The 10,516-nt window shown below is 52.2% G+C and overlaps 1 protein-coding gene across 2 annotated transcripts in view; it reads left to right on the top strand.

Moving 5' to 3' along the window:
* Nucleotides 1-217: 217 nt before the first annotated feature.
* The window catches only part of TP63 (tumor protein p63), a gene marked incomplete at its 3' end in the record, with an annotated part of 133,249 nt that continues 122,950 nt past the window's right edge, over nt 218-10,516 (top strand). The window contains exons 1-2 of one of the 2 annotated variants that reach the window (XM_083363964.1): nt 218-346; nt 2,713-2,845. In XM_083363964.1, coding sequence (XP_083220090.1) covers nt 273-346; nt 2,713-2,845 — 207 coding nt within the window. In that variant the 5' untranslated portion in view covers nt 218-272. The remainder of the gene's footprint in view (nt 347-2,712; nt 2,846-10,516) is intronic. The other variant, XM_083363962.1, reaches the window with a different exon arrangement.

The following is a 10,516-nucleotide window of genomic DNA, read 5'->3' as shown; positions in this document are numbered from 1 at the left end:
GTTCCACTGGTTAATTGTCCTCACTGTCAGGAAATTCCTCCTTAGTTCCCGGTTGCTTCTCTCCATCCATCGCTTCTTGTCCTGCCTTCGGGTGCTTTGGAGAATAGCTTGACTCCCTCCTCTTTGGGGCAGCCCCTGAGAAGCTGTCCCTCTCTGCTTGAAAAGACGATAAAACAGCAGGATAAAAGCTTAGAATTTAACGTTCATCCCCTTGCAGGTTCGTGGATCCACCCGGCCATTTTTCGTGGACGGAGAGCTTTTATCATCCCAGCATGTCGCAAGGATCCCAGGCGCGGGAATACATCCCCCCGGAGGTTTTTGAGCAGCTGTGGGACATCTTGGAGCAGTAAGTGGGACGAGGGGGCGGCGGGGTACCGTGGAGGAGACCCCCCTCCCTCATCAAGCAGTTAAAAATCCATTTTAATTCAGGACAGGTAGTCCTCGATTTAACGACCACAATCGGGGCTGGAGAGTTCACTGGTTTGATTGAGGGACGGATCGTATGAATGTGCCTGGATTTCTTTTCCCCAGGGTCACTAAGTGAATCGCCCTGGTTGTTAAGCGAGGCATCCCGTTACCGTGACGTGCAGCCTGATGGAAGCCGGTTGGGAAGGTGGCAAATGGCAACCACATGACTCACCAGTTGCCAAGTGTCTGATTTTAAAAAAAAATCAGGTTACCGTAGGGACGTGGCCATGGTTGTAACTCCGAGGACCAGTCATAGGCAACTTTTTTTTCAGTGCTGGCGTAACTTTGAACGGTCGCTAAACGAACTGTTCTGGGCTGCCTTTATAGCTTTCTTTATTTTGGCCTAATTTTGGGATGTTGTCCCCTGGGCACCTAACTGTGGTTCAACCACGGTTAGCAAAATGAATCTGCTACTTAAGCCACTTATCAAGGCCTTCTCTGGGGTAGCCCCCAATTTCTGGAAAAATCTCCCCTCCTCTTCCCCCCCTCCCCCCTCCCCGTGTGATTTGGTGCGGTTTATGCATCGCTCACGAGGGCTAAACCAGGGTTACAAGGATGTAAGAACTTGAAGATGTAGGCCAGGAGTCTTCAAACTTGGCCCTTTTATGACTTGTGGACTTCAACTTCCACAATTCCTCAGCCAGCATGGCTGGCTGAGGAATTCTGGGAGTTGAAGTCCGCCAGCCATGAAGGGGCCATAGTTCCCCCACGCTGGCTGAGGAATTATGGAAGTTGAAGTCCGCAAGTCATGAAGGGGGTCATAGTTCCCCCACGCTGGCTGAGGAATTCTGGGAGTTGAAGTCCATGAGTCATGAGGGGGCCATAGTTCCCCCACGCTGGCTGAGGAATTCTGGGAGTTGAAGTCCGCAAGTCATGAAGGGGCCTTAGTTCCCCCACGCTGGCTGAGGAATTCTGGGAGTTGAAGTCCACAAGTCAGGAAGGGGCCAAGTTTGAAGAGCCCTGATGTAGGTAGTTAGGTAGTTTAGTGACTGGCTTCTGGTATGAAAAAAATTTGCCACCCATCTTCGCATTTGCGACCTTCACGGGATGTGTGTGTATAAAGCGAAGGACAAGCGGAAATCGGGATAATCCCTGTCGTGGATTGACATTTAGTGACTGCTTCACTGAACGGCCAAGTTGCCGGTTCCAATTATAGTTGCTAAGTGAGGACTACCGGTATCGTTATTTAACCATTCATTCCCTGCTGGTGAGTGCAAATTAGTTCTTTGCATACCAAATTGTTTGCCCTTCCTGGTACCCGTCTCTCATCTGGACCGGGTGGCTACAAATCCTTCCACATTCAAGTCTCTAGCCCTCAGTATCATCAGTCATCAGCTTTCGCTGTCCGGCTCCTTCCAGCTCCCAGTCTCCTCTTTTGGCCCCATTGAGGTCATCTAGATGGGTCTCAAGTGCAGTTCTGCTTTAGTGTATGAACTTAGGGGGAACACCTGCAGCCCCCCAAAATGCCTGTTTCCTCCCCAATAACAGACAATTCTTCCTGGTCTCGGAAGCTTAAACAGGTATAGTCCTTGACTTACAACAATTCATTTAGTGACCCTTCCAAGTTACGACGGCACTGAACACAAGTGACTTATGACAATTTTTCACACTTAACGACCGTCGCAGCATCCTCATAGGTCACGTGATCAAAATTTATGACGGTCGCAGTGTCCCCCGGGGGGGTGTCACGTGACCCCCTTTTTGTGGCCTTCAGACAAGCAAAGTCAACGGGGGTGGGGGTGGGGAAGCCAGATTGACTTGACTTAACAGGTTGCCAGCTGAACAACTGCAGTGATTCACTTAACGACCGTGGCAAGAAAGGTTGTAAAACGGGGCGAAGCTGACTTAACAGAGGTCTCGGCTTAAGAACAGAAATGGGGGGGCTCCATCGTGGTCTAGCGGTAAAGCTGGCTGCCCGCCAAACTGGGATCGCACCAAGGAGGAACTTGAGACGGGGTCAGCGCGGAGTTCTGCTCGGCGCCTCCTGCGGGCAGTCCTCGGCTTACGACCACAGTCGGATCCAGAGTTAACGGTCACAAACCGTGCTGCTTTTTCACCCCTTGCACGGCGACGCCCAGCTTTTAAGGCCTTTTTGTGCAGCGCTGGTCATTAAATGGAACAGTCTGGTGGTGAAGTCAATTGGTTGGCGGTAATGGGTGGTTTTTTTTCCCCCGGTAGCTGGTCCGTCGTACCTTGAAAAGGTCGGTTGTAAGTGGAGGACCACCTGTCCCGTCTCTCTTCCAGGCCTTTGTGCTCCGTCCAGCCCATCGACCTGAACTTCCTGGAGCAGAGCACGCCGGATGGCCCCACCAACAAAATCGAGATCAGCCTGGACTGCATCCGCATGCAGGACTCGGAGCTGGCCGACCCCATGTGGGTGAGTCGGGGGGGGGGACAGGGGGCTCCGGAGGGCGGTGGGTGGGAGGCTGCTGGGGGTCAAGGCCATGCGGGGGCCACCGTTCTCAGGAAGAGCTTCCTGGGGTCTGGCGGGGAATCCATAGGAGAGGACCTCGGAGAAGAGGGTCGCGCTCTGTGTGTGTGTGTGTGTGTCCTTGCTGGTCTTTGATCTTGGTGGCTTTTCTTGGGGGCGTTTCATGGCCCAACTAGCGAATGTGATCAGTGCTGGGAGGGTGTGGGGTTTGTGGAGTACAGGAGGAGCCGAAGGGCTGAGGGCTCCGTGGGGATCTCCGATCTTGGTGGTGTTTCGTGCAGACGTTTCATGACCCAGATAGGCAACGTCTTCAGTGCTAGGAGGGAGGGGGACTTGCAGAAAGGAGGAGGAGGAGGAGGAGGAGACGAAGGAAGGAAGGAAAGAGAAAGAAAGAAGAAGGAAGGAAGAGAGAAAGAAAAGGAAGAAAGGAAAGAAAGAAAGAAAAAGGAAGGAAAGAGAAAGAAAGAGGAAAGAAAGAAGAAAGAAAGAAAGAAATAGAAAGAAAGAAAGAAAGAAAGAAAGAAAGAAAAGGAAGGAAGGAAAGAGAGAGAAAGGGAAGGAAGGAAGGAAAGAGAAAGAAGAAGGAAGGAAGGAAAGAGAGAGAAAGAGAAAGAAAGAGAAAGAAAGAAAGAAAAGGAAGGAAGGAAAGAGAGAGAAAAGGAAGGAAGGAAAAAGAAAGAAAGAAAAGGAAAGAGAAAAAAAAGGAAGGAAGGATTGTGGGGCCCTTGGTGCTCTCTCAGTTGGGTGGTTTTCTTGCAGATGTTTCATGACCCAACGAGGGAACGTTATAAGATAAGGCAATCTTTATTGTCATTTTACTGTGGGCACAACGGCACACAATAAAAATGAAATTTAGTTGCCCTCTCTCAAAGTGAAACACATACATGACACACACCTAAAACATACTACATACAACATATAGTATCAGGACCAGAAGAGAGAGGGGTTTGTGAGGAGGAGGGGGGGCATCTGTGGGGTCCTTGGGGCTCTCTCAGCTGGGTGGTTTCCTTGCAGACATTTCATGACCCAACTAGGGAACATCATCAGGGCTAAAAGGGAGGGGGACTTGCAGAGAGGAGGAGGAGAAGAGGAAAGAGAAAGAAAGAAAGAAAGAAAGAAAGAAAGAAAGAAAGAAAGAAAGAAAGAAAGAAAGAAAGAAGAAAGAAAGAGAAAGAAAGAAAGAAAGAAAAAGAAAAAAAAAGAAAGAAAGAAAGAAAGAAAGAAAGAAAGAGAAAGAAAGAGAAGGATTGTGGGGTCCTTGGGGGTCTCTGAGCCCCTGGGTGGTTTCCTTGCAGACCTTTCATGACCCATCTGGGGAACACCATCAGTGCTAGAAGGGAGGGGGGCTTGCGGAGAGGAGGAGGAAAAGGAGTGGGGGGTCCTTGATGCTCCCTGAGCTCCATTTTCTGCAGACGGTTCATCCCCCAGTGAAGGAGCGCCATCAGGGCTGGGAGGGAGGGGGATCACGGTGCGAATTCCTCCCCCGTTGGGGATGAGCGTCTGCAAGGAAACCAGCGAGGAGCCCACAAGATGGAGAACTGCTTCCTCTCCCACCATTCGGACGGAATCTGGGTCCGCCTTCCAATCTCGCCTGATCTTTTCCGATGAAATGAAACGGATGATTCGGAAAAACTGCTCTTCCTCGCTCTCTGAAAAGCCGTCAGGGACCCGGGTTCCGAATGCGCGATAAGAGGAATCAGAGGGGGATGAACAGTCGAAGGGTGTGCAGCACTCCAGCCTCTTAAGGGAGGGAGGTGCAGCTCACAAGGCGCGCAGTCCTCGTTTTACGACCACAACAGAGCCCAAGATTTCTGTTGCTAAGCGAGGCGGTTGTGAGGTGAGTTTTGCCCCCATTTTACGACCTTTCTCGCCACGGTCCTTAAGTGAATCGCTGCGGTGGTTAAATTAGTGGCACGGTCGTTAAGTGAATCTGGCTTCCCCATTGAGTTCGCTTGCCGGAAGGTCGCAAAAGGGGGACCACGTGACACCACGACCGTCATAAACATGAAGCAGCTGCCCAGCGTCCGAGTTTCGATCCAGAGACCTTGGGGATGCTGCAATGGTCGTAAGTGTGAAAAACGGCCCTAGGTCACTTTTTCCAAGTGCCGTTGCAACTTGGGTCACTAAACGAGTCATTGTAAATTGAGGACAGCTTACATCAGCAAGTTCTCCATCTTTGTTCTTAAACGAATCACTGAAGTTGTTAAGCCGGTCACACGGTCATTAAATGAATCCGGCTTCCCCGTTGACTTTGTCAGAAGGTCGTAAAGGGGGATTGCGGGACCCCCGGGGGATGCTGCGGCAGTCGTAAGTATGAGTCGGTTACTAGGTGCCAAATTCTGATCCAGGGGATGCTGCAGTGGTCGTTAAGTCGCTTTTTCCAACGCCGGGTAACTTCGGCCACTAAATGAGTCATTGTAAATTGAGGACGGCCTAAATCTGCAAGTTCTCCATCTTTGTTGTTAAGTGAATCACTGCACTTGTTAAGTCAGTCACACGGTCGTTAAGTGAAACTGGCTTCCCTGTTGACTTTGCTTGTCAGAAGGGGGACGCTGCGGCCGCCGTAAGTATGAGTCGGTTACTAAGTGGTGAAATTCTGATCCAGGGGATGCTGCAGTGGTCGTTAAGTCGCTTTTTCCAGTGCCGGGTAACTTCGGCCACTAAATGAGTCATTGTAAATTGAGGACGGCCTAAATCTGCAAGTTCTCCATCTTTGTTGTTAAGTGAATCACTGCAGTTGTTAAGTCAGTCACATGGTCGTTAAGTGAAACTGGCTTCCCCGTTGACTTTGCTTGTCAGAAGGGGGACGTTGCGGCCGCCGTAAGTATGAGTCGGTTACCAAGCGGCCCAGTCCTGATCCTGGGGATGCTGCAACGGTCGTTAAGTCGCTTTTTCCAGCGCCGGGCTAACTTTGAAGGGTCACTAAACGAAGCTGGGGGTTCCCTGCATTCTCCCTTTTCTGCTCGTGGGGTGGGTTGTTCGGGGTGTGTGCGGCTTCCATCCGTGGAGCATGGGATTCGGACTCCCTGCACCCCACCCCACCCTTTCCACTCCTGCTCCGCCCAGGCGTGCGGCATTTGTCGCGCGCCCTCCGTTGTTGTCGCCCCGGCGTGTGTCTCTAATCTGCTGTTGACTCAAGAGAGCTCTCGGCGGGTGTGTTCTTACACAACTCTGCGGTCCCCCCCCCCCCGGCAATGCCCCTCCTTTCATTCATGCGTCTCTGGAGGTGGCCAGAATCGGGGTGGGGGGGCAGAAAAACTTTGCGCAAAGAGGGGAAAGTTTATTTTTATGCCTTTTTTGGGGAGTTGTCGAACATGGCTGGACAGGTGTCCGCCCGGCGCAGGGGAAGGAGTTGTGTGTTTGCTTTGCTGCGCCTGGGAAGGGAGGGTGGCGCTGCGCATAGCCCCGGGGAAGGGTTTTTGTGTGTGTGTGTGTGTTGAATCACAAACCCAGCCAGCTTTCCTCCACCGCCTTCCCCCTCTCCGCCCCCCCCCGTCCCCTCCTCGCGCCTAGCCGCAGGGCCAGGCGCCCGGCCAGCACCTGCCTTGCGCTGCAGGGGGAGACCCACACTTTGGGGAAGGGGCCAGGGAGAAAGAGAGAAAAAAAATAGAGGGGAGGGGGGGTCTGCACCTAGCACTTGGTTGCTGCGTTGGGCACCCCAGAGAGGGCGAAAAAGTCACGGGGGCATCCCCAAGCCGGCAGTTAAATCTCCACCTTTTTAAAAAAAATTGCGCTGGGTCTCTCCGGGCTGGGGTGTGTGTGTGACCCAGAGCTTTTGTGTATTGGGTGTGTGTGTGTGTGTGTGTGAGTCTGGCCGGTTCCTGGGGTGTCCGTGCAGGGGCCGTTTGTGGCTTTGCACCTGTTTGAGGGGGCAGCTTGGATTTAACAGCGACAAAAAGCCTCCTGTCCAGGCGTTCCTTGCAGGAGGTCTGCCTGGGCGCAAGAAGGGACTCCTATTCGGGCACGGGGTTGGACTAGATGACCTTACAAGGTCCCTTCCAAGTTGGTTATTCTGTTCCAACGCTGGCATTTTATTATGATGATGGTGGACCGCGTGGTTAGCCAGAAGCTTAGAAACCGGATTTTTGCAAACTGCTTTGAGTAAGATTCCATAAGATTCAGGAAAGACTATGACAGCCATATTTATATTTATATTTATATTTATATTTATATTTATATTTATATTTATATTTATATTTATATTTATATTTATATTATTTATATTTATATCATTTATATTTATATTTATATTATTTATATTTATATTTATATTTATATTATTTATATTTTTACTTATTTATTAAACGGAGAGGCCGCCCTTCTCTTAAAAACAACAATATCTAGCATTAAAATAGGAAAAAAACGGCGGGGAGTCGTTGATTGGGCTCATCCTTTCTCCAGCCTGGTATCCTCCAGCGGCAGGGGACTTCAACGCCCAGAGTTCCCTGCTCTGTGCAGAAGGGGGAATTCTGGGATTTGAAGTCCAGGCCTTTGTCAGGAGGTTGCGGACGGTTGACGGTGACTGCAATCTGATTGGATTCTCTGAGGAATTGCGTCAACCTTTTTAAAATTCTGCTCCCCCCCCCTACGGATTGTGAATTTTGGGAAGGGTTTCTCAACCTTCAGAGCTTGAAGCCAGTAGCAACTCCCAGAATTCCCCAGCCAGCTTTCCTGGCTGGGGAATTCTGGGAGTTGAAGTCCGCGCCTCTTAAAAGTTTCCAAGGTTGGGATACACTGAACTAGAGGTCAGTTCCCAGCGCTCCTTAGCTGGCCTTGGGAAGAGTAACCCGTGTTGCATCCGGATGGGAGACCACGAGGTGATCTCGGACCAAAGAATACAGCTTGGAAGACCCCTCTCCCCAAAGACCCCTAGACCCAAAGCGCTTCCACCCTCAGCTTACCTGGTCCTCAACTTACCACCACAGCTGAGCCCAAAATTTAGGTTGCAGAGTTGAGACGTTTGTCACGCGAGTTTTGCCCTGCTTTACGACCTTCTTTCCCACGGTGGTTAAGTGAATCGCTGCGGCCGTTAAGTTAGGAACACGGGTGGTCACGCGAACTCGGCTTCCCCTTTGGCTTTGCTTGTCGGAAGGTGAGCAAAAAGGGGATTGTCACCCAACCCCCTCTCCCTCCCCCGCTCCCCGGGGGACACTGCGACCGTCATAAATGTGAGTCGGGTCGCCAAAGCGGCCGAATTTGGATCGCCTGGACCAGGGGTCGGCAACCTCGGCTCTTTTATGACTCGTGGACTTCAACTCCCAGAATTCCTGAGCCAGCATAGCTGGCTCAGGAATTCTGGGAGTTGAAGGCCACGAGTCATAAAAGAGCCGAGGTTGCCGACCCCTGGCCTGGACCACAGGTGGTGGTGGTGGTGGTGGGGAAACGCTGCGACGGGCGTAAGTGTAAGAAAGGGTGAGGATTCCCTTTTTTCGGCACCGTCGTGGTGACTGAGCGGTCACTAAACGAACCGCCGTAAGAGGAGAGGGACGCCGTGCCCGAGTCGAAGGAAGAGGATGGCGGCTGATTGCCTCTCATCTCCTCTTTGGGAAGTTTTAGCAGCCCAGGCTGAAAGGCATCTCCCCCCACCCCCCACCCCAGCATACACCCCCCCCAAGGACCCAGCCCCTCGGCTGGGTGTCTGGCCCCCTCCCTCCCCCCCCCTTCCCCCCCTCCCTTCCCCGCTCATCTTCCCTGCCACCCCCAGGCGCTCTGCTCCTGGTCCAACCAGTTTGACTAAATGCCTTTTTGGGGATAAGCTGCTAAATCAACTCCCGGTTTGATCAAATAGGTCTCTCTCTCTCTCTTTTTTTTAAGCCACAAAAGGAAGCGGGCTTGGCAGGGGGAAGCAGGCAGCCAGGAAGGCTGGGGGGTGGGGGAGCACGCTGGCACCCAAGAGGGTTGCGCTCTCCTGGGCTTCCGTGGAGAAGTCTCCAGCCTTGGCTCTCCGGCGCTTCAAAGCGAACCCAAGATGAAGGCCCTGGCACCGGCCACGAAGGTGGCACCTCCCGGTGGGCAGGAGCCCGGGTGCCAGCCTAGGCTGGAGGGCACCCGGGCGGCCGAGGCCGGCCTTGGGAAGGGTCTGGCCCGTAGCCAGGTGTCCTGCAGGCCCCTTGAGAAGCTGGGGTGTCCTTTGGGGGGTGCCTTTCCCCAAAGTGGGAGGGGCGATTAATCAGGGGTGCTCCATCTGGGGAGGTTTCCAAGAGAAGGCTGGATAGCCATTATTCTAGGAGGGTATAGGGTCTCCTGCTTGGCCTGGAGGCTGGACTAGAAGACCTCCAAGGTCCCTCCCAGCCCTGTAATTCTATGATCTTGGGCAGGGGGCTGGACTAGAAGACCTCCAAGGTCCCTCGCAGCCCTGTGATTCTATGATCTTGGGCAGGGGGCTGGACTAGAAGACCTCCAAGGTCCCTCCCAGCCCTGTGATTCTATGATCTTGGGCAGGGGGCTGGACTAGAAGACCTCCAAGGTCCCTCCCAGCCCTGTGATTCTATGATCTTGGGCAGGGGGCTGGACTAGAAGACCTCCAAGGTCCCTCCCAGCCCTGTGATTCTATGATCTTGGCCTGGGGGCTGGACTAGAAGACCTCCAAGGTCCCTCCCAGCCCTGTGATTCTATGATCTTGGCCTGGGGGCTGGACTAGAAGACCTCCAAGGTCCCTCCCAGCCCTGTGATTCTATGGTCTTGGCCTGGGCTGGACTAGAAGACCTCCAAGGTCCCTCCCACAGCCCTGTGATTCTATGATCTTGGCCTGGGGGCTGGACTAGAAGACCTCCAGGGTCCCTCCCAGCTCTGTGATTCTATGATCTTGGCCTGGGGGCTGGACTAGAAGACACTGGGAAGTTTTTAAGAACAGGCTGGACAGCCCTTTTGTCTGAAATAGTATAGGGTTTCCTGCCTGAGCAGGGGGTTGGACTAGATGACCTCCAAGGTTTGTTTCTTCTTCTTCTTCTTCTTCTTCTTCTTCTTCTTCTTCTTCTTCTTCTTCTTATTATTATTATTATTATTATTATTATTATTATTATTATTATTATTATTATCATCATCATCATCATCATCATCATCATCATCATCTTCATCCCTGAGTCCTTCGGGAGAAGGGCGGTATAAAAATTAAATTAATAAATAATAATAAATAAATAAATCATCATCATCATCTCCAAGGCCTTTTCCAACTCTAGGATTCTGTGATTCTAACTCCTGCTGCTTGCCGGGGCGCTCATTCAGACAACTCGGGAGGGAGGCGGAGTGAGAGAGATCTGTTTTTCTCCCTTCCAGACAGAAATGTGAGTTGTGGCCACCCAGCCGCCGGTTTTATTTTGCAGCCGGCCTCCAGGGCGTGCTGGGGATGTCCAGGGCCAAACGCACCCTTAAAAGATAATGCTGGAGACGGGGATGGATAAGCCCGCACGGTTCCCTTTTTCCAAAGAGAGGTTTAACGATGTTGCGTTTGGGGTCTGGGGGGTGGCAGGGGAGTTGCTGGACCCCCAAGGACGGTACCTGTGGCGAGCGTGGCGTCTGCAGGGCACCAGTTGCCCCAAAGGGGCTGCCTGCTCCCCAGATTTCTGGGTGCCCCAATCACGGGGGGGAGGGGGGTTCTGAAGAAAATTCTTCTTGTCA

The sequence above is a fragment of the Vipera ursinii genome (genome assembly GCF_947247035.1).
Source record: "Vipera ursinii genome assembly, chromosome: 5".
Taxonomy (NCBI): Eukaryota; Metazoa; Chordata; class Lepidosauria; order Squamata; family Viperidae; genus Vipera; species Vipera ursinii.
This window is presented reverse-complemented; position numbering and strand designations above follow the sequence as displayed.